The sequence below is a fragment of the Saccopteryx leptura genome, chromosome 10 (assembly GCF_036850995.1).
Source record: "Saccopteryx leptura isolate mSacLep1 chromosome 10, mSacLep1_pri_phased_curated, whole genome shotgun sequence".
Taxonomy (NCBI): domain Eukaryota; kingdom Metazoa; phylum Chordata; class Mammalia; order Chiroptera; family Emballonuridae; genus Saccopteryx; species Saccopteryx leptura.
Window position 1 is genome coordinate 51,684,884 of NC_089512.1, and position 25,984 is coordinate 51,710,867.

General features: G+C 46.3%; 1 protein-coding gene across 5 annotated transcripts in view; it reads left to right on the top strand.

Moving 5' to 3' along the window:
* SRGAP3 (SLIT-ROBO Rho GTPase activating protein 3) overlaps nt 1–25,984 on the top strand; it is a 259,881-nt gene that overhangs the window by 144,954 nt on the left and 88,943 nt on the right. For all 5 annotated transcript variants that reach the window (XR_010747260.1, XM_066352028.1, XM_066352029.1 and 2 more), the window contains exon 3: nt 10,985–11,147. Coding sequence is in view for 4 of the 5 variants with exons in the window: in XM_066352028.1 (XP_066208125.1) it covers nt 10,985–11,147 (163 nt within the window). In the remaining variant the exon portion in view is untranslated. The remainder of the gene's footprint in view (nt 1–10,984; nt 11,148–25,984) is intronic.

Sequence of the window (25,984 nt, forward strand, 5' to 3'; positions counted from 1 at the left end):
AGTGGTCTTTGCAATGGCTACAGCCCCTCGTGCTCTTTCCAGTTTTTCCTTCTGGCTCTTTCCCAGATGCCACCCCAGGTTTCCTAGGGTCCTCAGAGACTAGAATCAGCACCTGCCAAAGTATTAACCAGGACATGATTTATTTACCTATGATATGCTTGATACACATGATAGAAAATTATAATTTAAATTTTATTCTAAAATGAAAAGTAGATGTTATAATAAAGGAGATTTTAACAAGCTGTAATGAACAAGGGTTTAGTTTTGACTTGAATCTATCCAGTGGTCGGCAAACCGCGGCTCACGAGCCACATGTGGCTTTTTGGCCCCTTGAGTGTGGCTCTTCCACAAAATACCATGTGTGGGTGCTACCTCGATAAGGAATGTACCTACCTATATAGTTTAAGTTTTAAAATTTTGGCTCTCAAAAGAAATTTCAATCATTGTACTGGTGATATTTGGCTCTGTTGACTAAAGAGTTTGCCAACCACTGTAATTAGGCAAATAGGATAGTAATGACCTTTGACAATTATATATAGTGCCTTGCACTTTACAAAATGCCTCCCCAGCCTTTAGCTGCTTAAATCCTTCCAAGAATCTTGCTGGGGCTGAGGGAGTCAGGGAAGGTGTCACCATTCCCCTCTGACAGGCCAGGCACCCGAAGACCAGCCAGGGTGAGCCTTGCTGAAGATCCTTAGCTAACCAATGAAAGAACCAGGCAGAGGAGCCATGGGTCAGGGCCCTTCCTCACCTAGCACTGTTCACATCGTGTGGTGCACCCATTTTAAAGGTGGATAAACCAAGGCAAAGGGGGCTTTGGAGGGAAAGACAAGATGAAGTTAACTAGGCATTGACTAGAGACAGGGATTTTCATTCCGGTACCAGGAGTATATTAAGTGAGTCCAAGGGGAGCTCAGATGTAATAGGCCAGACCCAGTGTGCCATCACTTTGAGATGTAAGGAACAAAAGAGTGAGGGATAATTCTGCTCCAGGGTGGAGGAGAAGTCACAGGACCATTTGCACTGGACTTTGCAGTACATGTAAGAGTTTGCAGGGGGACAAGGTAGTAATGGGAGGAAGAAAACCAACATTTGTAGAGAACCCACCATGGGCCATACATCTACATACATATGCCAGTTGGATTTTCCCAACAACCTAGTGAGGTGCTGGTGGAAATAATAGTGATGATAATAATTATTATTGTTATATACTGGGTTTGATGCTAATAGCATCCTATGAATTACCTCATTTAATCCTTAAAGTGCCATTGTGAGGTAAGTGTTATCAACCCACTTTGTAGATAAAGAAAGGAAAGGTTTAAGTAACTTCCCAAGTTCTCCCAGCTGTGGAGGGACAGAACTGATCACTGAACTCCCGGTTTGACTCTATAGCACTCCAGCATTGGAAGCAGAACCTGCTTCAGCCAGGTGACCTAATGGATATAGTCCTTCCCATCTGAATTACTCTGTCTCAAGGTTGGCATCAACCAAAGGCAGCTTCTAAGTCAGTGAATTTCAACTGGCATGAAGGGGTTTCCTGCACTGAAGCCTCGTGCCTGCTGTCTACCACAAGTTACTCCAAGACAGAGCCCCACATCAAACTCTCCCTCTCTCCTGGACAGCTGCTCTGCTTCCCACCTGGCCTTCCTGCCCTGTGATCACATCGCTGGCCCACTTTGCACCCTCATTCAGCCTTGACCCGTGAGACCCTTCATGCTCTGGCACAGCTAGCTGGCTCTGCTTCCGCCATGCCCTGCTTCACCCCGGCCCACCCAGGTGGTCTCAGAGTAACTCGTATCTGACTTCACAGCTTCACACCCAGATTCCCCGCTGACTGCAGGATGCTCTTACCTCTCTTTGCCCTTTCTGCCTGGCAAACTCTTATGTGTACTTCAAGGCCCACTGCAAATGTTTCTGTAACTGTCCCTCTACCCTGACTCAGAATTAACTACTCTGTCTGCCCCTCTGTCCTCTAGGATCTGATTCCTCACAGAGTATAACATAATAGACATCTGTTACTCTACCCCCTTCTGATAACAACATCGAGGTTTCCCTCTGGGGTGTCAGCCCTGAGCCGTGGTGAGCCTGTGACCAGCAGTGCATCACCTTGGCCACAGATCCTTAAAGTATGAGATGGAATTCTAGGCTTTTTGCTAGAACAACTGGGGAAAGCTCTATTGCTACAAGTCAAGGTATTTTTGGTCTGGAGAGGGTCTGCCTGCCTGAGAGTGAAGTCAACAGAGAGAGGAAAGCAGAACCAAGAGAAGGAGAGAGTAAGACAAGGTCCCGATGACAGCCTTTGAGCGCCTGGATCCAGCTATGCCTGAAGCCAACCACCTCCTATTTCTTTATATATACATGTATTTAATTTTTTTAATTTATTTTAGAGAGAGTAGAGAGAGAAAAAGGAGAAAGGAGCAGGAAACATCAACTTGTTGTTGCTTCCTGTATGTGCTTTGACCAGGCAAGCCCAGGGTTTTGAACCCAGGACCTCAGCATTCCAGGTCCACACTTTACCACTGCACCACCACAGGTCAGGCTCTTTATGTTTTTTGACTAAAATTTTTGATCCCTTAAATTTCTCCTCCTATTACTATCATTTTTGCTTAAACCAGTCTGAAGTATTTCTGTTGCTTCAACTAAAGGTGTTCTGACCAATTGCCATAATCTTAGTTGGTGTTGATTTTATCTACCAGGTTGTGAGCTTTCTCAAGGCATATCCAGTCATCTTTTTAATCCTCTGTGACTAGCACTGTGGCTAGCGCATAGCAGATACTCAAGAAATATTAGAAGAGTGAGTGAAGGAATGAATTGGATTCTGCCAAGGGCTATGGAGGAATACAAGGAAATATAAGAGATTGTTCTTGCCTTCAAGAGGCTTATAGAATAGAAGTAATCAAGTAAAACTGAGGTCATTAATGTGGGCCCTAATGCAACATGACTGATGTCCTTAGACCAGGGGGGCATGTGGACATACACAAATGTACAGGGAGACTGCCACATGAATATGAGCAGAGCTCAGGATGATGTGTCTACAAGCCAAGGAACAGCACAGTTGCCAGCAGACTTCCCAAAGCCTGGGCAAAGGCACAGAACAGTCTCCTTCACAGCCCTCAGAAGGAACCAACCCTGCCTGCCACACCTTCACCTAGACTTCCAGCCTCCAGAATTGTGAGACAGTACGTTTCTGCATTTTAAGCCATTTAGTTGTGACACTTGTTAGATTAGCCCTGTGTAGAGAGGACACAGCCCAGGTGCTCATCTTGCTCCTCAAAGGATTGGCTTATTCATCCTCTCTGACCTGTCTCCAGACCTCACCCCATCCTCTGACCTCAGGCCCCATCACCTTCTCTTAGTTCTAGAAGGTGGCCGTGCTCACAGAGCCTCCATACTTCCTGCTGGGCCTGCTGTCCCTTGTCCCTGGGTTGTGTTGAAACCTACCCTTCCTTGTTGACTGTGTGCCCTGCTGGGCACCAGAGACATAGTGGTGAACAGGACAGATGTAAACTGGAGAGGGCTCAAAGTCCAGAGACAAAAAGTAAGTGAATAGAACGAAGTTCGGGCGTGGTAGTGCTGTAATGACGATGAAATAGGGTGGTGTGCTAGAGGCCTGGGGCCACTGAGGGTCAGGGGAGCCTCAACTAGAAACATCTCTGCTAAGGGCAGGGTCTCAGTGACAAGAAGGACCAGTATGGTGAGCTGGTGCCCACCTCCACTTTTGCCAGGTAGACTCTCAAGGCACCGTGCATTCTTCCTTCAAAGCCCCTACCACTGTTACAATTTCCTATCTATTTATGTGACTATTTGATTGACACCTGAGGCCCCCACTAGGTTGTAGGCTCCATGCATCAGGGAGCATGGTTCATTTTACTTACCACTGCCTGGCACAAAAGATGGCACTTGGTTAATATTTGCAGAATTAATGATTCATGCTGCAAGGTAGGGTAATAAATGCCATTTCCAGCTTGGGGCAGCTTAGGCAGCAAGAGATTAACCACATCCTTTTGACACTGGAACTATATGAGGCAGTGCTTCTCAAAGGCAGTTTTGCTACTAAATGCTCAAGCAAGCCCAAAGTAAAACCCAAGAATGTTCTGGAAGGGAGCAGGAAGCAAGAGGCAGGGACTCAGCATCTAGGGGTCGGTGTCGGCTGGAGGAGCTCACCTCCGTATCTGAGGCACCCCGATCCCAGGGCTGTAGATTTGGATGCAACTGCAGTGTGGGGCTTTGCAGGCCTGGAAATGGGTTCTGTTTGCTAAGCGGAATTTTCCGGCCCCTAGCTGAGAAGCCGGAGAAGCTGGCTCCCTGCTAATTTCATTTTCCTAACTCACCAGCTTGGCACGGCTCACTCTTCTAGCTGCAAAATTGTGGAGCCTCAGACCCAGTTTCCCTAGCCAAAGAAGGAACACTGTGACTCACCAGAAATTTTCACTGCTGTGTTCTGGCAAAAAAAAAAAAAGGAAAGAAAAACAAGATGAAGAAAAAAAAATATATATATACATATGACAGTTCTCACATTACACCTCCTACCAGCAGCGCCCAGCTGCTGCAGAGACTCTCGTTCTAGACTGGAAAAGGAGAAAGGCTGCTCAAGATGCGCCTTAGATGAGCACGCGCAGTTCGTTTCCACGTCCTCTGAGAGTGTGGCTGCAGCACACACAAATGGCTCTCGGGCCCAAGGGCTCCCACTTTCAAAAAAGACAAGTAACCCCCTGAAAAGGAAAGGACAAAACTGAAGGTCCCAAAGGCCAGTGCCCAGCTCCGCCGTCTGTGGAGAGCAGACAAAGGGCCTCCCGACTTTAGGGGCCACTGAAGTGTCTCTGAGGCAGGGGTCTTCCGGCTGGGCTCTCAAGGGAGAGGTGAAGGGAGCGGGTGAAGAGGGTCAGTAGAAGGACTCAGTGGGAGAGTCCCAGGCAGAGGGAACAGGAGGGGCAAAGCCTCCTGTGGGACAGGGAGCTCGGTGAATTTAAGGACCTGAATCAGGGCCAGTGTGGCTGGAGCCCAGAAAGCAAGGTAGGGGAGGGGCGGGTGCAGGGTCTGACACCTGCAAGACCAGCACATGGACCACCACACTATTGACCATCTGGCTTGTTCGGGACCATAGCAAGAAGCACCCAGGCCACAGGGGGTGGAGCTGGGCACTGGCCTTTGGGACTTTAGTTTTGTCCTTCCCTTTTCAGGGGGTTACTTGTCTTTTTTGAAAGTGGGAGCCCTTGGGCCCGAGAGCCATTTGTGCGTGCTGCAGCCACACTCTCGGAGGACGTGGAGACGAACCTGTGCTCTCTTATCTGAGGCGCACCTTGAGCAGCCTTTCTCCTTTTCCAGTCTAGCACGAGTGTCTCTTCAGCAGGTGGGCGCTGCTGGTAGGAGGCGTAATGTGAGAACTGTCATAGGTATATACACGTACACATACACATAAACAGCTATGGTGCTTCTTGCCATCCTTCTCATGGTAGCCAGAATGAGAGTTTGAGAATGCAATTTTACTCTTTCACTACCCTGCTCCAAACCCTTCGATGGCTCCCCACTGACCTCAGGACAAAGCTCAAACTCTCTAAAGGGCCTTGGCTATGTAGCCTCTGCCTAATTCTCCAGCCTCATTTATCACTCCCACCGCCACCCCCAGAGCACCATGCTGAAGCCTGCCCTGGTTACGTTCAGCTCACCAGCATGCTCTCTCTAGCCTCCGTTTCTCTACCTGAACAGCTCTGCCCTGTAACACTCCATTCTAGTCTTCAGTTCTTAGTCTGGAATAGGCTTCCTCCAGAAAGCCATCCAAACCACCTCTCCACCTCCTCTTTTGCTCCACAGCCTCCTTCCCTATGCTTATGAGGCTGTATCATCATCTTACTTCCTTGCGTGTCCCCCTCACTCGAGTGGAAGTCTTGTGGGATTCGGGTCTTGCCTGTTCTGGTCTCTGCTGTCCCTGAAGCCCTCTGCTGTGCCAGCTCATGCACACAGACAGACGGCGCATGAGTGAAAGCCCGAATGAACTAAGACCTTCGTCTTCCCAGCAGCTGCTCACTTTAACAAGTCCTTGGTTGCTTTTGAGTCACTTTCTTCTCCTTGTCTCCACTCATTCTGCCTCCCCCGGAAATTCCATCTGAGGCTGCACTGCCTCCTGCCCACAGCTTCTCATAAGGAAAGCGCTGTCCTTTCTGCCCTTTCTCTTATCCAATCTCCCTGACCAGGTGGCCTAATTAATGGTCCCCAAGTCTTCCCAGCAATTCTGCACCCTTTCAAGATCTTTTTCCTCCCACCACCCCCAAAGCTCATCTTCTGGCTGTGACTTCCATAAATTTTGCACATTTAATTCCCTGATGCTGTTCAATTCTTGCATCCCAGGCTGAGCTAAGCCCCTGAAGTAATTTAGGTAACAGCTTAATTATCTCATCTCTCCTTTACTCTAATCTTTCCATTTCTATCACCACCTAGGAAGCAGTGAAAAATGGGAGGTGTAAAGCAATGATGCCCAACCCCCGGGCCGTGGACCGGTACCGGTCTGTGGGCCATTTGGTACCAGTCCGCAGAGAAAGAATAAATAACTTACATTATTTCCATTTTATTTATATTTAAGTCTGAACGATGTTTTATTTTTTTAAAATGACCAGATTCCCTCTGTTACATCCGTCTAAGACTCACTCTTGACGCTTGTCTCGGTCACATGATACATTTATCCGTCCCACCCTAAAGGCCGGTCCGTGAAAATATTTTCTGACATTAAACCAGTCCGTGGCCCAAAAAAGGTTGGGGACCACTGGTGTAAAGTATTTTCTGCCCAAACCTATTTCTCCCCTTGCAGTTCTTCTTACCTTGGTTCATTTCATAACCAACATCCCTTTCTCCTGGGATCTGAACTTTAGAAGCACCATCTACTCCTCCCTTCCCTGCCGACTCTCATTTCCAGGATGTCTCCAAAATCACCTGCTCTCCTGTTGAGGAGTCTCAAGTTCAGCTTTCTCTGGTTGCTACCCAGGCCCTCATTATCTCTGTTCTCCTGGACTAAGCTCACCTCCTGACTGGTCCTTTTGTCTTCAACCCCATGCTTTTGCCCACACCCATTCATCCATCCACCCACCACTTGCTTATTTATTTACCCACCTGCCCACCCATTTACACATCTATTCACCTATCTACCCATCCATCCACCACCCACCAACCCATCCACCCACCTGTCCATCCATCCATCCATCATCTTTCTATCCTTCAATCTGCCCTCAATGATCTAAGACACACATTGATTAGATCATACCAGTACCAAGGCTCTACCCCCAGAGATTCTGACTTAATTAGTCTTGAATTGGGCCTGGGTCTTGGTACTTTTAAAACTCCCCAGGTGATTCTAGTGTGCAACTCAGGTTGAGAACCACGTGGCTTAGACTGTCGGCCCAGCTCATTAGCTTGGCATTCAATGCCCCTCGGCCCCCCGTCAGGCTCTTCACCTGTCTCCTCAGCCTCATGTCCTGCCAGTGCTCCCCTACCACCTTTGGAATTTTTGCTCTACTTAAGCAAAATTTTGCTCTACTTCCCTATCTTTGTATCCACGGTTCTTTCTGCCTATAATTCCATCTTTCTCTGCCCCTCTATTTGGAAAACCTCTACCCATTCTATAAGATCCAGCATGAATGTGACCTTTTTTGATGCGACTGTCTTCCATAGCATCTCCTATGTGTCAGGCAATTTGTTTGGCCTTGAAGGTGGTCACTAAAACAGAAACAACCCCTGCTCTGAAAGAACTTACAGATGATCGGGGCATTGAAACTCCTAAGACAGACGATCTCAGACTTGAGCGTGCATCAGAATCACCTGGAGGGTTGGTTAAAATGCAGATGTCGGCTGGACCAGCCCTAAGGGTTTCTTATTAAATGAACTGGTGTGGCTCTGCATTCCATTAGATTCCCAAGTGATGCCGATACTGCTGGTCTGGGGGGTCACTCTTGGAGGACGGGTGCCTTCGAGTGTGGGCACAGACATGCTGCCTGGAGAGGTGTCATTTAAACTGAGACCTAGAGGAAAAGAAGGAGGCAGTCACGATAAGTGCAGCAGCTAAGGCCTTCCCGACAGAAGGAACAGTGTGAGAGGGAAGGCCCCAGGTGGCGAAGAACTCTGCAGAGCCCGGGAGGAGAGCAGCGCTTTCTCCAGCTTCTCAGCAGAACAGGCTCTTTGTCACCTTCTGTGGTGCCCTTTTTCTTGTGCCTCAGCCACTTGACGAGTAGTCCCTCCAAGGCAGGTCTGTGTCACGTTCCTCCAGAGCCCTTCTGAGACCTGACGTAAATGCTGGGGGACCAGGTTGGGTGGTTGAAGTTTAGTGTTCTGGTTTTTCCTCTAGGCCAGTGTTTTTCAACCACTGTGCCGTGAGACATGGTCAGGTGTGAGTATAATTACATTTAGAAACTATATTATTAACTATATGTATAATATGTACTGTGTTAGAGTGTCATTTTGTGTCATTTTGGTAGATGGTGTGCCCCAGGATTTTGTAAATGTAAAAAATGTGCCGCGGCTCAAAAAAGGTTGAAAATCGCCCTGGCCGGTTGGCTCAGCGGTAGAGCGTCGGCCTGGCGTGCAGGGGACCCGGGTTCAATTCCCGGCCAGGGCACATAGGAGAAGCGCCCATTTGCTTCTCCACCCCCCTCCCCTCCTTCCTCTCTCTCTCTTCCCCTCCCGCAGCTGAGGCTCCATTGGAGCAAAGATGGCCCTGGCACTGGGGATGGCTCCTTGGCCTCTGCCCCAGGTGCTAGAGTGGCTCTGGTCGAGGCAGAGCAACGCCCCGGAGGGGCAGAGCGTTGCCCCCTGGTGGGCATGCCGGGTGGATCCCGGTCGGGTGCATGCGGGAGTCTGTCTGACTGTCTCTCCCCGTTTCCGGCTTCAGAAAAATACAAAAAAAAAAAAGAAAAAAAAAGGTTGAAAATCACTGCTCTAGGCTATGAGCAAAGGAGGAATCTGTTTCTCCTAAGTGGCAAGTCTCCTCCCTTTTTCTTAGAGAGTTTCTAATATATTTAGCTTCTTTCTAAACCCAAGTTTCCTTCTCCCAAATTCTTGCTACTGACACAGATTTTTAGCTCATTTTGTAACAGAAGGAAAATTCCTCTAAGTCAACTGGAAGGGGCTCCACCTATTCTTCCAAAGACCAGGGTTTGGGTGTGGCAAGGGTGTGGGGGTGCTGTGGGCGCCCAGAGGCCCTCAGGGCTGCACCTTCCAGCGCTTGCACTTGGCTTTGAGAGGATGATGCCTTCATAGTAAGAGTTAGCAGGCTTCCCTTCCTCAAAAAACGCTGATAGTGGAAGGCTGAGAATACAAGCATTGCCAGCCCTCCTAGGTGGCCTACCATAGGGCACAAGTTGAGCAAGGGAGGCCAGGGGGTCCCTGAGCCAACCACCCCCAGGTGGACAATGGACCTCTTCCCCACACATCCTGCCTTTCCAACATCTCCTCCCACACTGGAAAGCAGAGTAAGGGTCCGAGGGCAAGATGGTAACATGGGACTGTGGGTTTGATTTAGATTTCTAATTGTCCTTCCCTCTTCCTTTTTAGAGAATAAGATATGATATATATACTGTAATGCTGGTGGTTGAGGCCAGGCAGGTCCATGTTGGATTTAGGCAGTTGGTAGAGAAACTGCAGAGCCAGAAAGCATAGGTCTATTTCCATTTAATAGTGTCTCACAACAGCAGGCGAGCAAACAGGCAGGGGAAAACCACTTCTCAGGCAAACAAACAGCAAAAATGACCCTCACAGCCTGAGCTGTGGTGGTGCAGTGGATAGAGCGTCGACCTGGAACACTGAGGTTGCTGGTTCAAAACCCTGGGCTTGCCTGGTCAAGGCACACATGAAAGTTGTTGCTTCCTGCTCCTTACCCCCTTCTTTCTCTCTCTCTCCCCCCCTCCCTAAAATGAATTTTAAAAAAGTGACCCTCACAGTGGTGACCAGGCAATCTGCAATCTGTCATCCACTGCCCTGTGGACAAGAACCCATAACCTTATGTAGGCGATACACACATGGCGCTGCCACGGGCTCACACGCTAATCAAGCAAAGTGCTTGCAGCCAGATGATAAACCAGCAAGCAAGCCTAACACAGCTGTTTTCTCAACATATACCCTTAACTGAAGCTAACAGAGAGGTCTTTGAGAGAGAGAGTCCCCCATTTTGTGTTTTGGAAGCATCCCATTTCCCAAGCTTTGGGAAACAGTGGTATATATTGTAGATCTGTGATTCCCAGACTTCAGCGTGAATCAGTGTCCCTGGAAGGTCTGTTTAACCCACATCGCTGGGACTACCCTCAGAGTTTCTGATTCAGCAGGGCTACAGTTGGGCTCGGGAATCTGTTTGTCTAACAAGATCCCAGGTGCTGCTGCTGTTGGTGGTCTCAGGACCACACTTTGAGAAACCCTGTTTTAGCATAATGTGCATCTGGAAGATGCCATGAATCTATCCATCATTACAGGAAAAAGATTTACTTGCCTTATATGATATGTACTTCACTCAAAACAACTTTCCTTAGCCCCTCCTCCCAAATACAAAACCCGAAACCCTCCAGGCCCACAGTCCTAGGGGAGGGCAAAGGGGTTGGGGGAGGCAGGGAAGGGAAAGGGAAGTGTTGACATCTGTTCTTTCCACTGCATAGCTCTAGAACTCACAAGCATTTCAAACACGACTGGTTTAGTGTTTCTTAGCCCAGGGGAAGGTGGCTTATTCCCAGAAGGGAGAGAGGCACTCGCACATGCCATAGCAATGGGAGAGTGGATGGCAGGACTGGCCCGAGTGTTGGAGAGCTGAGTTTTGGCCCCGGCACTGCTCTGTGACTTTGGGAGGATCACTTCAGTTTTTGCAGTATCCGTTTCTCCCACTGTGGATGCGCTGAGACTAAAACCGAGCTAGAAAGGGTCCTGTAAAGGTCAAAAGAGCCACAGTGAGTGGCACTATAGAACACTGTCTGGGTAACAGTCTTTGTGAAGCCAACCCGAGCTGTCTTGGTTTCCACAGGAAGGACCAGTACCTCCTCTCACCGGTGAACTGCTGGTACCTCGTCCTGCATCAGACCAGGCGGGAGAGCCGAGACCATGCCACTCTCAATGACATCTTCATGAACAATGTCATCGTCCGTCTCTCACAGATCAGTGAGGATGTCATCAGACTCTTCAAAAAGGTGGGAAAGCAGGCCACCTGACTTGCCTGGGTCTCTGCCTGGGCTGGCCATGCCAACACTGTGCCAGCCCAGGTGGGATGTGGTTTGGGGACATAAGAGCAGGAGGGCAGGTATGTTGAAGGGTGCAGGGGGCCAAGGGCTGGGCTTGGCATTCCAGAATCTGAGTTTGAATCCTGGATGTGGCCGGCGGCTTAGCCACTTTAGTAACCACCACAGAAATAAAAACCTTTTCATTTTATTTTATTTTATTTTTTTGTGAAAGAGACAGAGGGAGACAGAGAGAGGGACAGATAGGGGCAGACAGACAGGAAAGGAGAGAGATGAGAAGCATCAATTCTTTGTTGTGGCTCCTTAGTTGTTCATTGATTGCTTTCTCATATGTGCCTTGACCATGGGGCTACAGCAGACTGAGTGACCCCTTGCTGAAGCCAGCGACCTTGGGTTCAAGCTAGTGAGCTGTGCTCAAACCAGATAAGCCTGTGCTCAAGCTGGCGACCTCAGGGTCTCGAACCTGGGTCCTCCGCGTCCCAGTCCGATGCTCTATCCACTGTACCAGTGCCTGGTCAGGCTAAAAACCTTTTCATGGTAAAGTAGTACATGTTCATGGTAGGAAATTGGAAAATGGACATGAGAACACGCACAAATTGAAATCACCTGATTTTATCACTCCACAGTAGTCACACTGGTGTCAAAGGTATTTCTTTATATGTACATATGCAGATACATTTTCTATGAGTGCTCATGTTTATACATTCTCCAGTACAGAGATGCACTTCCCCAGCGAGATCAGACTGCATATGTGATTTTACTATCCGCTTATGTTGCCTAAAAAATGATATGACACTTTATTACAGAATTTTCCCATGTCCATAAATATATTTCTATAACAGTTTTGAATGGTTAATAGTATTTTATTATATAATGTACCCTAATCTATTTAAGCAATGTCTTATTGTTGAATTCTTAGGTTATTTCATTGTTTTACTCTTCTAAGCAGTGTTTCTGTGAGCAATGTTATATATACACCTTTGTCACATTCATTGCTATTTCCTAGGATCAGTTTCCACAATGAGAATTTTGGGATCAAAAATTTGCATATTGCCTGACCGAGCGGTGGCGCAGTGGATAGAGTGTCGGACTGGGATGCAGAGGACCCAGGTTCGAGACCCCGAGGTCGCCAGTTTGAGTGCAGGCTCATCTGGTTTGAGCAAAGCTCACAAGCTCGGACCCAAGGTCACTGGCTCAAGCAAGGGGTTGCTCGGTCTGCTGTAGTCCCATGGTCAAGGCACATATGAGAGAGCAATCAATGAACATCTAAGGTGTCGCAATGCGCAACGAAAAACTAATGATTGATGCTTCTCATCTCTCCGTTCCTGTCTGTCTGTCCCTGTCTATCCCTCTCTCTGACTCTCTGTCTCTGTAAAAAAAAAAAAAATTTGCTTATTGTTAAGTTTTTGACCGACTGTTCAGCTGCCCACAGAAAGATTTGACCCATGTAAGCCGAGTGGAGGGAGCAGTCACAGTTTATGCCTCAAGGTCTCTGTAGCCCGAGCACTTGCATAGTGTCAAGCAAACGCCGGGTGCTGCGTAAATGTCTGTAGAACTTGACTCACTTCTGTGGACTTCAGTGTTTTCATTTGTAAAGTGAGCAAGTCATTTAGTCTTTCTGAGCCTCATCCTCTGTGTCTTACCAATGGGGTTAAGATCCACTTCCCCGCGGCAGGGCGAGGGTTAAAGGAGACAGTGCATGTGAAGGAGGAAGGTGTTCAGGGTGTGGTCTTTGGGTTCAGAAACCTTGAAAATCCTGGTGTCATAATCCTGGTTCTGTCATCAGCTTTCCATCATCAGTCTTTGGGCTAGTTTCTTCTACTCTCAGCGCCTCATTTTCCTCATTTGTAAGATGGGGCTAGAAATACCCACTGGGCAGTTGGAAGAATTAAGAGGGTTTTTAATCCTAAATAAAACATGGAAAATAGTGCCTGGCTGCTAGGTGTTCGGGAAAACTGGATATTGTTATATGAATGTAAGACTGTTACTACTAAAATAATTCAGCCCTGGCCAGATACCACCATAGCTCGGTTGGTGAGCATCATCCCAAAGCCCAGAGGTTGCAGGTTCAGTCCCCAGTCAGGGCACATGCAGGAACAGATGTTCCTGTCTCTCTCCTGCCTTCTCCCTTCCTCTCTCTAAAATCAATAAAATACTGTAAACATTAAATTAAAAAAAAATCCTGCTCGTCTATTCTTGTCAGGTGCCAATTTTAGGGATTAGGTGACCTGGGATTGCTAGAAGCACAAGAAAGAGGACAAGTTGAAATGTAATAATCTCTCCATGGTATGTATTAGGACTGTCCATTCTGAGGATGACTTCTACAGTAAAACTGTAATCACAGGCTAGTTCCCTCTGTCCACACAGTATGCTCTGGGGTCCTCCTGGGGCTGTGCTCATGAAACATAGTCTAAGTTTAATATTTGCATAAGCAAACATAATTAGGAAGGTAAATACAGCACAGTAAAATACCAAAAAACAAAACAAAAATCACACTGCGCTTTGCAAAACCACACGGTTGTAATTCAGGTCACTCGGTCCCATCACAAGCCTCTGCCTGCTGCCATGGTCACATCTTTTTTCCTGGGTGGGAGTGACTCAGAGAGAAAGGCTCATCAGGGCCTTTAGGAAATGAAGGTCTTTTTCCTGAGCTAAGCCCGGGGACAAGTGAGATAAATCTTTTTAGTTCTCATTTAGGCTGACAGCAGCCTCACTTGTGATGGAGGTTAACAGGGTGGAAAATAATGAAAAAATGTCTGCAGCTGAGCTCCTGGCTGCCTTGTTACCAGGCCTGGGCCTGTGGAACAAAGGAGACGACCCAGCCCTGTGGGCCAGGAGAGAGATGGGGACAGGGCCTCGCTGGCTGATTTAGCACAGCACGGCCCCTTTGTGTCACATCAGCTATAGATAATCTCGTCTCTGAGGCTGCACTCCTTCCATAATAATAGTTCCTGTAGGTCTCCAAGTGACTGCAGGGGCCAGTCTCTGGTCAGACTGGGGACTGGGCTTGTCACTCACCCCATTATAGATGAGGAGGTAAAGCCTGAGAAGCTGCAAGGAGGACCTAGACTTGGTGGCTTTGGGCCTGCTGTCACCACCGGCAGGAGGCAGCGTGGCTGGGCTTTTGGAATCTCTCAGAACTGTCTCTTATGGACTATGTGACCCTGGGCAAGTCTCCCTGAGCATCAGTGAGATGAGAACATCTGGGAAATGGAGATGGTGACAGTGTCTTTACCAGGGGCCTATTTTGAAGAGTAGCTGTAGTCTTAATTGTCCAGCACAGGCTTGGCTTCTAGTGGGTGCTCATTAAGTGAAGCTGAAAAGTGGAGCTTCTCTCCATCCATGGGATAGATAGCCCTTGGGGTGGGCGTTCCTTCATCTCCCCACCATGTCATGCTCTAGATATGCATCTTCAGGAGGTGGGAGCAGCATCAAGGCCAGGTGCCCTTTCCAGCCTTTTGACTGCCAGCTTTCGCTGATGCAAGATGCTGTTTGACTGAGTAATGCCTTTTCACGATTCTCCATTTTTCCATTTGTACTGACTATTCTTATGACTGGAGGAAGCATTTCAAATTCTAGAACCCATTCTAGGTTTTGCCTGGTCAAATGGGCCTATGTATGCAGGTGGCCCTTGCTTTAACTATGAGTTGTGGATCCACCGAAGCAGAATGAAATTGGATGAGATCTTAGAGGTCATTGTAGGGATCGGGACTGTTATGGTTGCAAACAACAGAAACCCAGCTCAACCAGCTTGAAGGAAGAGAGAATTTACCAGCTCTCTAGAGCCAAGTCTGGCTTCAGGCATGGGGGGCTTTAAGGGCACAAAGGAATTCAGTCTCTCTGAAGTTTTGCTCCAATTCCCCTTCTCCCTTTAGGAGGGACAGTGAAGAGCTTTTTTGTGGGCAGTCTTTCTCCATGTGATCCCTAGCTGTTCCCTGGCAGCTCCAGGCTTATATCCTACCTGCTTCAAGTTCAGAGGAAAGGGAGAGCTTCCTTTTCCTAGAGTTGCATCTTAGGGACTCTGATTGGCCCAGTGTGGGTCACATGAGCTCTCCAGCCACTATACCTGTGGCTGGGGGATGCAGGGTGGACTGAAGTTGAGTGTATACTAAACTTCATTTGACACATGGGACAGAGAATGAGTGAGGGGAGGTTCCCTAGGATAATGGGTGCAGTAACTCAATAGATGTTTACTAGACTCTCTGTTCCAGTCCTTTATCATCCTCGATAAGCATGATTATCCTTCCTCTGCTAGATATTCCTCAATGAAAGGCATTCATTATCTCCCAGGACAGCTCATTTCATTTGGGGACAACATGATTAGTAGAAAATTCTCCCTAATGTTGAGATGAAATTTTACAGTGTTTCCACTCACAAGGCCTGCCGGCATCCTTGAGGGCCACATAGCTCAAGTCCACATGAAAACCTGGCAGTTGCTTGAAGACAGAAATCATGATCATCTATCCAGGTCTTTCCTACCTTTGGGGAAAACAGTCCAAGTTACTTCACTGTGATTTGGCTATGTGTTTCCTCCCCACCTGGGATACTCTCCCTGGGTCACTCTCTGGGTCTTCTCTGACCCACAGAAGTTAATATCAGGACCATTCAGAATACTCTAGGGAGGTCTGGCTAGCTAAGAGTAGAGCAGGGCTATGTTGACTCTTCATTTCTAATGATGAAATCTATGAAGGTGTTCGCCTTTTTCATGATAGCCTCATCACATGGTCAACTCACTCTGAACTCTCAGCTCAAATCCCCAGATATTTCTATACTAACTGTTTTTTAATCTATTCTATGAATTCTGTACTTGGGAATTTAAAATTTTATATCTGTCCTTTTAGAAGTTTATTATATTAGATTCTGGTCAAAAGGGATCAGTGTCTTTATGTAAGTGATTTTTCAAGCAGCAATGGGGTAACTTTCCTAAGAGGACCTAATTCCTCTGTGAGGAAAGGCTGTTTTTTGTTTTGTTTTGTTTTTTTACAGAGACAGAGTGAGAGTCAGAGAGAGGGATAGACAGGGACAGACAGACAAGAATGGAGAGAGATGAGAAGCATCAATCATCAGTGTTTTTTTTCATTGTGACACCTTAGTTGTTCATTGATTGCTTTCTCATATGTGCCTTGACCGTGGGCCTTCAGCAGACCGAGTAACCCCTTGCTCAAACCAGCGACCTTGGGTCCAAGCTGGTGAGCTTTGCTCAAACCAGATGAGCCCGCTCTCAAGCTGGTGACCTCGGGGTCTCGAACCTGGGTCCTCCGCATCCCAGTCCGACACTCTATCCACTGAGCCACCGCCTGGTCAGGCAGGAAAGCCTGTTTTATAACTTATCCATGTCTTTCTTGTTGGTGTTTTCTTCTTTGTGGCAATTCTTTGGCCCTGTGATTGATTCTTCTCTGCCTTCTTGTGGAGAGGTAAAAAGTGGGGCAGGAAGTTGAAAATGAGTGTTGGGTGTTGAAGGATGACAGAGAGAAGGCTACCGAGTGGGGACAGGAAGTGAGTTCCGAGTTCTGAGAGAGGCAGGAGCACAGTGGGTATAGTCTATCATGATGGCAGGCCAAGGCAACTCAGGATGGAGGCTGCAAAATGGGGGTCTGCAGCTGGATTTGGTTCCAAAGGGTGATCTGTTTGGCCCTCACAATGTTCAGAAAGTTAAACCAACATTTTAAAATTGTGGGATCTCACATAAAAATCAGGATTTTGTCTTTTTCTTAAAAAATCAGAAGTTCTGCCAATAGCGGATGCACCAGGGTTCATACTTGGCAGAACTTGGCTGGAGCTGAGTGGTCACTGGCCCCTTTAGTCAGGGCACACTCTCTCCGTGGCCCTACAGTTCCTGCTGTTGTCCAGTGTATGACACCCACTTGGCTCCTTTATTCTGCCTCCCTGGCCCTTTATGTATTGAGTCTGTGGCCTCATTTTTAAACATTATCTACCAGGGGTTGTGTGAATTGTAGTTGCAGAATCAGCAGGAGGGCTTGTTAAATGTGGATTGCTGGGCCCCACCCCCACAGTTTCTGATCCAGTAGTTCTGAGTGAAGAGTGAACATCTGCAATTCTAACAAGTTCCCAGGCAATGTAGACGCTGCTGGTCCTCGGGGACCACACATGGAGAATGACTTATCTAGTTCAACCTCCTTGTTCCCCAGTTAAGGAAACTGAGGTCTCCCCTCTGGTAAGCACAGGATCTGGCCCCCACACAGGTGTTTGACTCCAGGTCTGGTACTGAACCCGCTACCCCTGTGGCACCCCAGTGGAAGGTTCCATCTGCATCCTGTTGCTCTCCCTCCCTGCCCCAACCATTTCTGAGACTGAGCACTGAAGCCCACTTCATTTCCAGCCTCAGCTTCCTTAACAATAGCCACCCATTATTCTCCACTCAGATGCCTGCAGAATTTAATTACTTGCCCTGCAGTGAAGTGAATTTGATTGTTGGAAGCCTGGTGTTCTGGAGGAAGCACTAATGAGGAAAGGCTCTTAGCAGAGAGGAGAGGGCATTTGGGGGCTTGTGTTTGAAAGCAGCCATTCACTGTGTGGCAATAAGGATTTGGTCTTCAGTGAGCTTTTTCGTTCCCGCCTCGAAGATGTCTGTCGCATTTCATAAATAAATCAAGGCTTTTGTGTGCACAATAATTGCTTTGCTTTGTAACCAAGATCAAAAGCATCAATGGCCTTGGATTCAAAGCCAAGTTTATTTTTTATTATTGGGTTGAAGGAGTGAGTGAGGGTTTGCATGCTGAAGGGTCTGGCTATGAGGCCTGCATGGGGAGAGAGAGACAGAGAGAGACGGGGACAGTGTGAGCGTGCGAAGTGGGCAAACTGCCAAAGCATGAGGGACCTTCAGCCAGGCTCTTCCATCTCCCAGGGAGGTGAAGTGAACGCTCACTCTGCTGCTACAGCCTGCCGAGCTGGTCAGCATCAGGCATTCCCAGCTCATTCAATAAACATATATCAGTACTATCATGAGGGTAGGTAAACAATAATTATAGATAACAATTAGTGAGTGCTTACTGTGTGCAGGCTGTAAGCTAAACATTCTGGAGACATGTAATTCTTAGTCTAAGAGTGAGATGCTGTCATCACTTAATTTTACAGATGAGAAAGCTGTTGCTGATATAGATGGAGCTAGGATTGGAATCTAGATTTGTCTGACTCCGGAGCCCAGTGGTAAAGGCAGGTACTAAAGAAGACAGAGAAATGAGTCAGACATGATGCCCTCCCTCCAGGAGCTCACAGTACAGAATGGAAGTGAAGACAGATGTGGAATAGTGAGTCAAATACAACAGAGAAGGAAGTTGGTTCAGAGGGAGGACTTCAGGATGTGCTGGTAGAGGTGGAGGGTAGTTTGGGAAAGGTTTTATATTGAGGAAGCAGCGTTTGAAGTGAGCCTTGAAGGATTAGAATCTGTCCCAGTGGGTTCCCCAGAAAGCAGATTCTAAGACAGTGATTATGATGCAGGGATATATTAATGAGTGTTCTTGGGGTTCCCACCTGTAGAAGTTAAGGAAGAGAAGCAGGAGTCAGCCAGTAGAGAAGCTGGGTGTTGGGCAAATAAGTTTGTAAAATTTGTGTTATTTGGTTTTGCTCACTTTTATTGTTAAAAATGGCTGCTGCTCACGTGATGATGCTCCCATGTGATACAGCTAATTACCTTCCTGCTTGGGAAGGGGCTTGGTTATGCTAATGTGTGCTGGAGGAGGGCTTTTGCGCCCAAAAGTTTTAAAAGGAGGAACTAGGAGGCCATTTTGGAGGAGACCACGTTGTTGCAGAGGAGGGAGGCCACATGGTGGTTGGAGAGAAGGCAGCAAGATGGAGGTGTGCAGATGGGAAAAGGAGGTGGCTGAGGCTAGTGGGGCCTTTGATTCTAGGAAAAACCGGAAAGATGCTCCTCGTTGTGGAACCAAAGAACGTGTGAATGGGTTTTGGTGCCCTGTGTGTTTTTTACTCGTTGACTGGTACGAGTCTAAAATAAAGGTAATGGCCCACCAGTTCTTGGCTTAGTTGTTTCTATACGATCTATCCAAATCTAATGTGAACCTGCGCAGCCCAGGCGGCTGTGACGGAGGCTGCGACACTGGGCCATGGTGCAGTAGCAACAAAGGCTTCAATTGATTCACTGGGGAGCTTTGAAGCTGGAGTACCCTTTTGATTTGGCCTGGGTTGTGGTGAGGAGGCTGGGTGGGCCTTTGTATCCTCAAGTTGTTCCCAGAAAGTGACATGACCTTGGGCAGAAGTCTCTTTAGCTGGGGCAATTGCAAACAGGCTGACAGCTAGGGGTGGGTGCTGGCAGTGCTCCTCACAGCTGGGGAACAAGTAGACCAGTCCTACAGGGAATTTGGGTATTGCATCACTGGGTCCATAATAGATACTCAGAGATTTGGGTAAAAGGAGAGACAGAGTTCCAGACCAACGGAAAGGCCCATGGACAAAAAAGTCTGGGTCCTGCCTGTATCGTGAGCAGGTAGGCTGGTATTGCAGCCTGGTGCAATGCTTAGGGTTAGGGACAGATTTTCTGGCTCAATTCCTGATCTTCTGTTTTCAGGCCATGTGAGCTCAACCTAATCCCTTGATCCTCTGAGTTTCTTCATTTTCAAAGTGGAGCTAATGATGACCTTCCTTCATGGAAGTTTATCCTTCTTCTAAGGATTAAAAAAAAAGACAATATAAAATCCCTACCTGCTACACAGTAGGCAATCAATAAATATTAGCTATGATTGGGATGATTATTGGGACTTTGAGAAAAAACATAGTGAGACTTAAGATTAGAGATGGGATAAATGAATATTTTACTCAGGGCACATGGGTTAAATAAAAGATCAGAAGTAAAAAAATGTACTCAGGAAACTATTCACTGGTTAGCTCTAAATGATGGTGGGCTCGTCTCTTCTTTGATAACTTCTTTCTTTTTCTTCTCTATATTGGTTAGGACCTCCCTCTGATACAGTGTGAAGGGGAATGGAAGAGAAGTGGCACCGCTTCTTTTAAGAGTTATGCTTCTAACTTTTCACCATTTAAGACACAAACTCTTAGCAAATTAGGAATACATAGGAACTTTCTTAGCCTGACAGAAAGGGTTTTTACCAAAAACCACCAGGAAACATACTTACTGCCTAAGAGAGTTCAGCAAGATGGCTAGGCACAAGATCAATATACAAAAATTAATAACATTCTGGTGTGCCCACCACATTCGATTAGAAAATGTAATTTAAAAATGCATACATTAGAAAACAAGAATGATTGAAAATTAATGCCATTAATGCTACAAATTAGTTGCATCTTAGAAGATGTGATAAATAATGCATTGTCGTTTAGATATAAATACTTCATAATTTGCATTATAATTTCTCTTTGCCTCATGAATTATTCAGAATTAGGTTTATTTTAACTCCAAAGATTTTAAAAAGCTTTTACTAGCTTTTAATTTCTAACTTTATTACAACATAATAAAAAAGAAATAAGGTCTGTATGTTATTTTTTGTAGTTGTTATTTGTTGGAGCAATTTGTCTTGTCAGACTATCAAGATTTTTCTCAGGTAATAGTTGGGAAAACAGGTGGTGCTAGAGCAGAGCTAGGTAAACTGCCCAACAGGACAGATCAGAGCCCAGAAACAGCCCTCTACACATGGAAACACAGTATATGGCAAAGGTACGTTGCCGATCAGGGGAAAAGAACAGAGTGTTTAGTAAATGCTGCTGATTACATTGGTTGGTCATCTTGTCTTGTTATTTTAGAAAGTGATTGAATTCATAGTGACACACATGTATAGTTTTTCATATTAAAAAAATAAGACCTCCACCTTAGTTCACAAAAATTATTTTTAGATGGATTAAAGTGCTAAAGGTATAAAACAAAACTTTAAAACTTTTTGAAGAAAATATAGGAGATTCTATTAAAAACCTTGAGGTAAGAAAAAAACTTAAAAAGATTGTTTCATTTCTATTTAAGAAAATAAAAAAGCACAAGCCATAAGGAAAGTATTAATAAATTCCATTATATAAAACCAAAACAATCTTCCTACAACAACAGCTAATAAGGGAAAATACAGATGAGACAAGCAGATATTTGGCATGTGCAAAATTAATAAAAGGTTAATACCAAGAATAATATCAGTTCCTACAAATTCATAAGGAAAGGGTAAACAACCTGATCAAAACATAGGTAAAAGATATAAATGGGGTCTGACCAGGTGGTGGCGCAGTGGATAGAGCGTCAGACTGGGACACAGAGGACATAGGTTTGAAACCCTAAGGTTGCTGTCTTGAGCACAGGCTCACCAGCTTGAGCGCGGGGTCACTGGCTTGAGTGTAGGATCATGGACATGACCCCATGGTCGCTGGCTGGAGCCCAAAGGTTACTGGCTTGAAGCCCAAGGTCGCTGGTTTAAGCAAGGGGTTACTCGCTCTGCTGTGCCCCCCCCCCGCCCACCCCACCCCACCCTGTCAAGGCACATATGAGAAAGTAATCAATAAACAACTAAGACACCACAACAAAGAATTGATGCTTCTCATCTCTCTCCCTTCCTGTCTGTCTGTCCCTATCTGTCCTTCTCTCTGTCTCCATCTCTGTCAAAAAACAAAACAAAACAAAAAACTTACAGAAAATTATCTTTGAATGGTTAAATATAGAAGAATAGATGCTCATAATTACTGGTAATCAGATAAGAAAAAAATAAAATGAGACACAGTGTGAGTCACATTGGGTTGGCGAAGAAATCCTAAATTCCTAAGTGCTGGCAAGAACATGGAGCAGCAGGGGCTCTCACATCCTCCTAATAAACCTGTAAATCTGTCCCGCCCCTTGGAGAACACTAGTAACAGTGAAATGAAGGAAGAGGTGCATACCCTGTTACACAGCAATTCCACTTCTAAGTATAACCTACAGATATTCTAATATATTTGCACACACACAAAGCCTTATATAAGGAATTTGCTGCAATAGTGTTTGTAGTAAAGGAGCAAAGAGAAATCACCTAAATGTCCATCATGACGGGAATGGTTAATTAAGTAAGCTATGGATAGGCGTAAAATGGAATATTACAAACTAGTTAAGATGAAGAAACTAGATTTACGTGTATCAGTGTGGGTAAAACTTGAAAAAACAATGTTGGGTGAAAAAAGCAAGAATCACTTTGATATTTTTATATAGTTTAAAAATGAATTAATAGCTCACATTGTTAGACACTTGTCTGACATGAAGCCATCCAAATGTGGGCTGTGTAAAAATACACACCAGCCTCAGAATAGTAACTGAGGGATGAGGGAGCAAGAACGGTGACAACGCTTCAGCTGCGTCTATAACATTTTGCTTCCTAAGAGTAATTTTGAAGCAAAAATGGGAAAATCTTAATAGTTATTTAATCCTGGGTGTTTGTTATTATTCCCTCAACTCTTCTGCATGTTTAGTATTTAGATATTTAGATACTGGAGAACTGAAATTAAGGGTGGGGGGAGTGAAGACAGATCAAGGAGGCCCTTGGGTGTCAGATGAGAATCTGGGCTTTATTTTCTAGACATTGGAGAACAATTACAGGTTATTGAATAGGGAATGACACAATCAGAGCCAAGTTTGAGGATGATTAATTGAATTTGGTGTATTTGATGGCTTTGAAAAGAGATGCTGGATTCAGAGAGTAGTTATATATTATTATTAATACATATACACTGATATACAGACTAGTGGTGGAAGAAGGTAGGAGCCTGGATAAGGAAGGTTGATGTGGGAATATAAAGGATGGAAGGAAGGGGTAGATGAATGGTGGTTAGGTGAGTGGGTGGATAGGTTCATGGGTGGGTGGGTGAGTGGATGGATGGATGGGTAAGTGGGTGAAAAGTTGGTAAATAGATGGGTGAATACATGGCTATAGACATTTTTGAAATGCCATTGCAATCCTCATTACATCCTATTCACAAACAGTGTCAATGAAATTGAAGATCGGATTATAAAATGACAAGGGGTTTAAAGAGATGTCTCTGGTCAGTGATTCAGCAATGTGATCAATAGTGCTCTAATCCGACAAATAAACCAGACAGCATCCATAGTCACCTTGAAGATCATGTAGAGAGGGAGAAAACAGCTCAAAACTGAGTGGCCTCAGGTTTTCATATATATTGATTTTTCAGAAAGACAGCTTTGTTATATTCTGGAAGACAGACTCTCACCTACCTCCTAAGTCTTTCACTCCTTATCTGTAAGAGATTCATGGCAAAAACAAACAAACAAAACATCCAAAATGGAGACTGACATGAGTGACATAGTCAAACAAGATTTACTCTTGGCCCTGCCTGGTTGACTCAGGTAGAGCCAGGTAGAGCATTGCCTGGCGTGTGGATGTCCCAGGTTCATTTCCCAGTCAGGGCACAGGAGAAGTGCCCATCTGCTTCTCTACCCTTTCCCCTCTTCTCTCTCTCTCTCTCTCCCTCTTTCTCTCTTTTCTCCTCCCCTCCTACAGCCAAGGCTCAATTAGAACGAATTAGACCAGGTGCTGAGGATGGCTCCATGGCCTCCGCCTCAGGTGCTAAAATGGCTCTGGTTGCAATGGAACAAGGGCCCCAGATGGGCAGAGCATCGCCCCCTAATGGGCTTGCCAGGTGGATCCCAATCAGAGCACATGTGGGAGTCTGTCTCTGTCTCCCTTCCTCTCACTAAAAAAAAAAGAAAGAAAAAGAAAAGAAAAAAAAAAGATTGCTCCTGTATGTTCTGCTTCTGCAGAGATCAGTCCAGCAGTCCATGCCAGCTCTACTTCTGCCTTATCCTGGAGGTCAGGAGGAGGGGCCTGAATTGGGTCACAGATAACAGGAGATTCTGCAAAATGGCACTAAGCGCTGTATGTTATTTGATATTTACAATGATCTAAAGCAGAACCTTGTAAATATCAGTATGCTTTTTATGCCAAGGCAGAGGGGAGTATCCATGTTTTATAATTATCTTGGAATGTTTGGGGGGGAAAATTTAAAGGCATGTAGAGTGCTAGCTCTCCCAGTGAAGGCAAAGGAATTGCAAAGGTTGAGAGAATCTCATTTACTAGCTCTGTGGTCTTGGGCACATTACTCACCCTCCCTGAGCCCTGGTGTCCTGATCTTTTTTTTTTTTTTTTTTTGTATTTTTCTGAAGCTGGAAATGGGGAGAGACAGTCAGACAGACTCCCGCATGTGCCCGACTGGGATCTATCCAGCACGCCCACCAGGGGCGACGCTCTGCCCACCAGGGAGCGATGCTCTGCCCCTCCGGGGCGTCGCTCTGCCGCGACCAGAGCCACTCCAGCGCCTGGGGCAGAGGCCAAGGAGTCATCCCCAGCGCCCGGGCCATCTTTGCTCCAATGGAGCCTTGGCTGTGGGAGGGGAAGAGAGAGACAGAGAGGAAGGAGGGGGGGGTGGAGAAGCAAATGGGCGCTTCTCCTATGTGCCCTGGCTGGGAATCAAACCCGGGTCCCCCGCACGCCAGGCCGACGCTCTACCGCTGAGCCAACCGGCCAGGGCCGGTGTCCTGATCTTTAAAGTGAGGTTAATGATAATGCCTACCATGTAGGGGCTGCTAGTAGGCTTACATTAGGTATTGTCTGTAAAATTATCATTGTGTAAGTATTAGTAATAGTATCAAGAATTATTATTAAATTTTAATAATATTTAGTATTATTAGTAGAGATCCAGAAACACCTAGCCTGGCCACAGCCGATCACTTGTTCATAGTCACCCAAGGTATCTTTGGACTTCCTCAGACCTGTTATTTTAAGCATTTCTGAAAATGAGGGCTTTCAGTGCAAACAGAATCCCAGAGAGATGCTGGGAGGAATTACAGGGAGAAGAGGGTGGCAGGCACAATACCAGGCTTATTGCCTCAGTTCATTGCTGGGCTCCAGGGGGGCCCACCACTGCCAAGAACCTATGATGAGTGGTTCCAGGACCTTCCTGTTTCCTTGTAGCCCGGTATCCTGGCCCTGGCAATGGGGGAAGAGTTCAAGGCTCAAGTCTGCATTCCAGCTTCTTGCAAAAACAACATGTAGATGACAGCATTTGGAGCTGCAGCAACAGGCGACATAATTTAGTTTGGGAAGGGGAGGAAAAGAAGGGAGGTATCCAGGAGCAGAAGTAGGAAGAAGGTGGGGGGAGAGGGATCCAGAGGAAGGTGGAGCAAAGTGTAGGCTAAGGATGATGTTGGGAGGCAAGGAGTGGTGACATGACAGAGTGCAGGCAGCCCAGTTATTAACAAGCTAGGACACAGCCAGGAGAAAGAGTCAGCCAGTTAACTGTCCAAGCTGCCATGTTCAGGGATAAGCTGACCTTCCAGAACAGACCAGAGAAACCCCGTTGCTCTGAGACACTCCTTTAAAGCCTTTGCTTTGGAAATAAAAACACAATCGCTTTGGGAGATGGCCAGTGCTTACATATACCAGATACTTAAATGGGGAACATCTGTGGGTCTCAAGTTTTGTTATTTAATGAGAAAACAAGCCGGAGTGTGGAAAAGCAGTGGGATTTAGAACTATAAAAGACAGAAGTTTTTGTTTTTATTTAGTTTTGTTGGTTTATTTGCTTCCCATTGTTTGCTTGAAACCCCAGACCTGGGAAAACCATGGAATGTTACCAAAGGTAACCCTACATGAGACTATCTAGTCCAGTAAAGAGTGAGGGAGAGAGACAGGCCTTGCTGCAACAGGGCCTGTGGGATGGGAGAGAGGCCTGGAGCCTGGCAGGGTAATGGGGTTGAGGAAGTCTCCACCTTATTTCCTGCATTAATATATATTTTCTAAATGATTGTTTCAAACAGTCTTCTTTGGAGAAGTGAAAGGGGA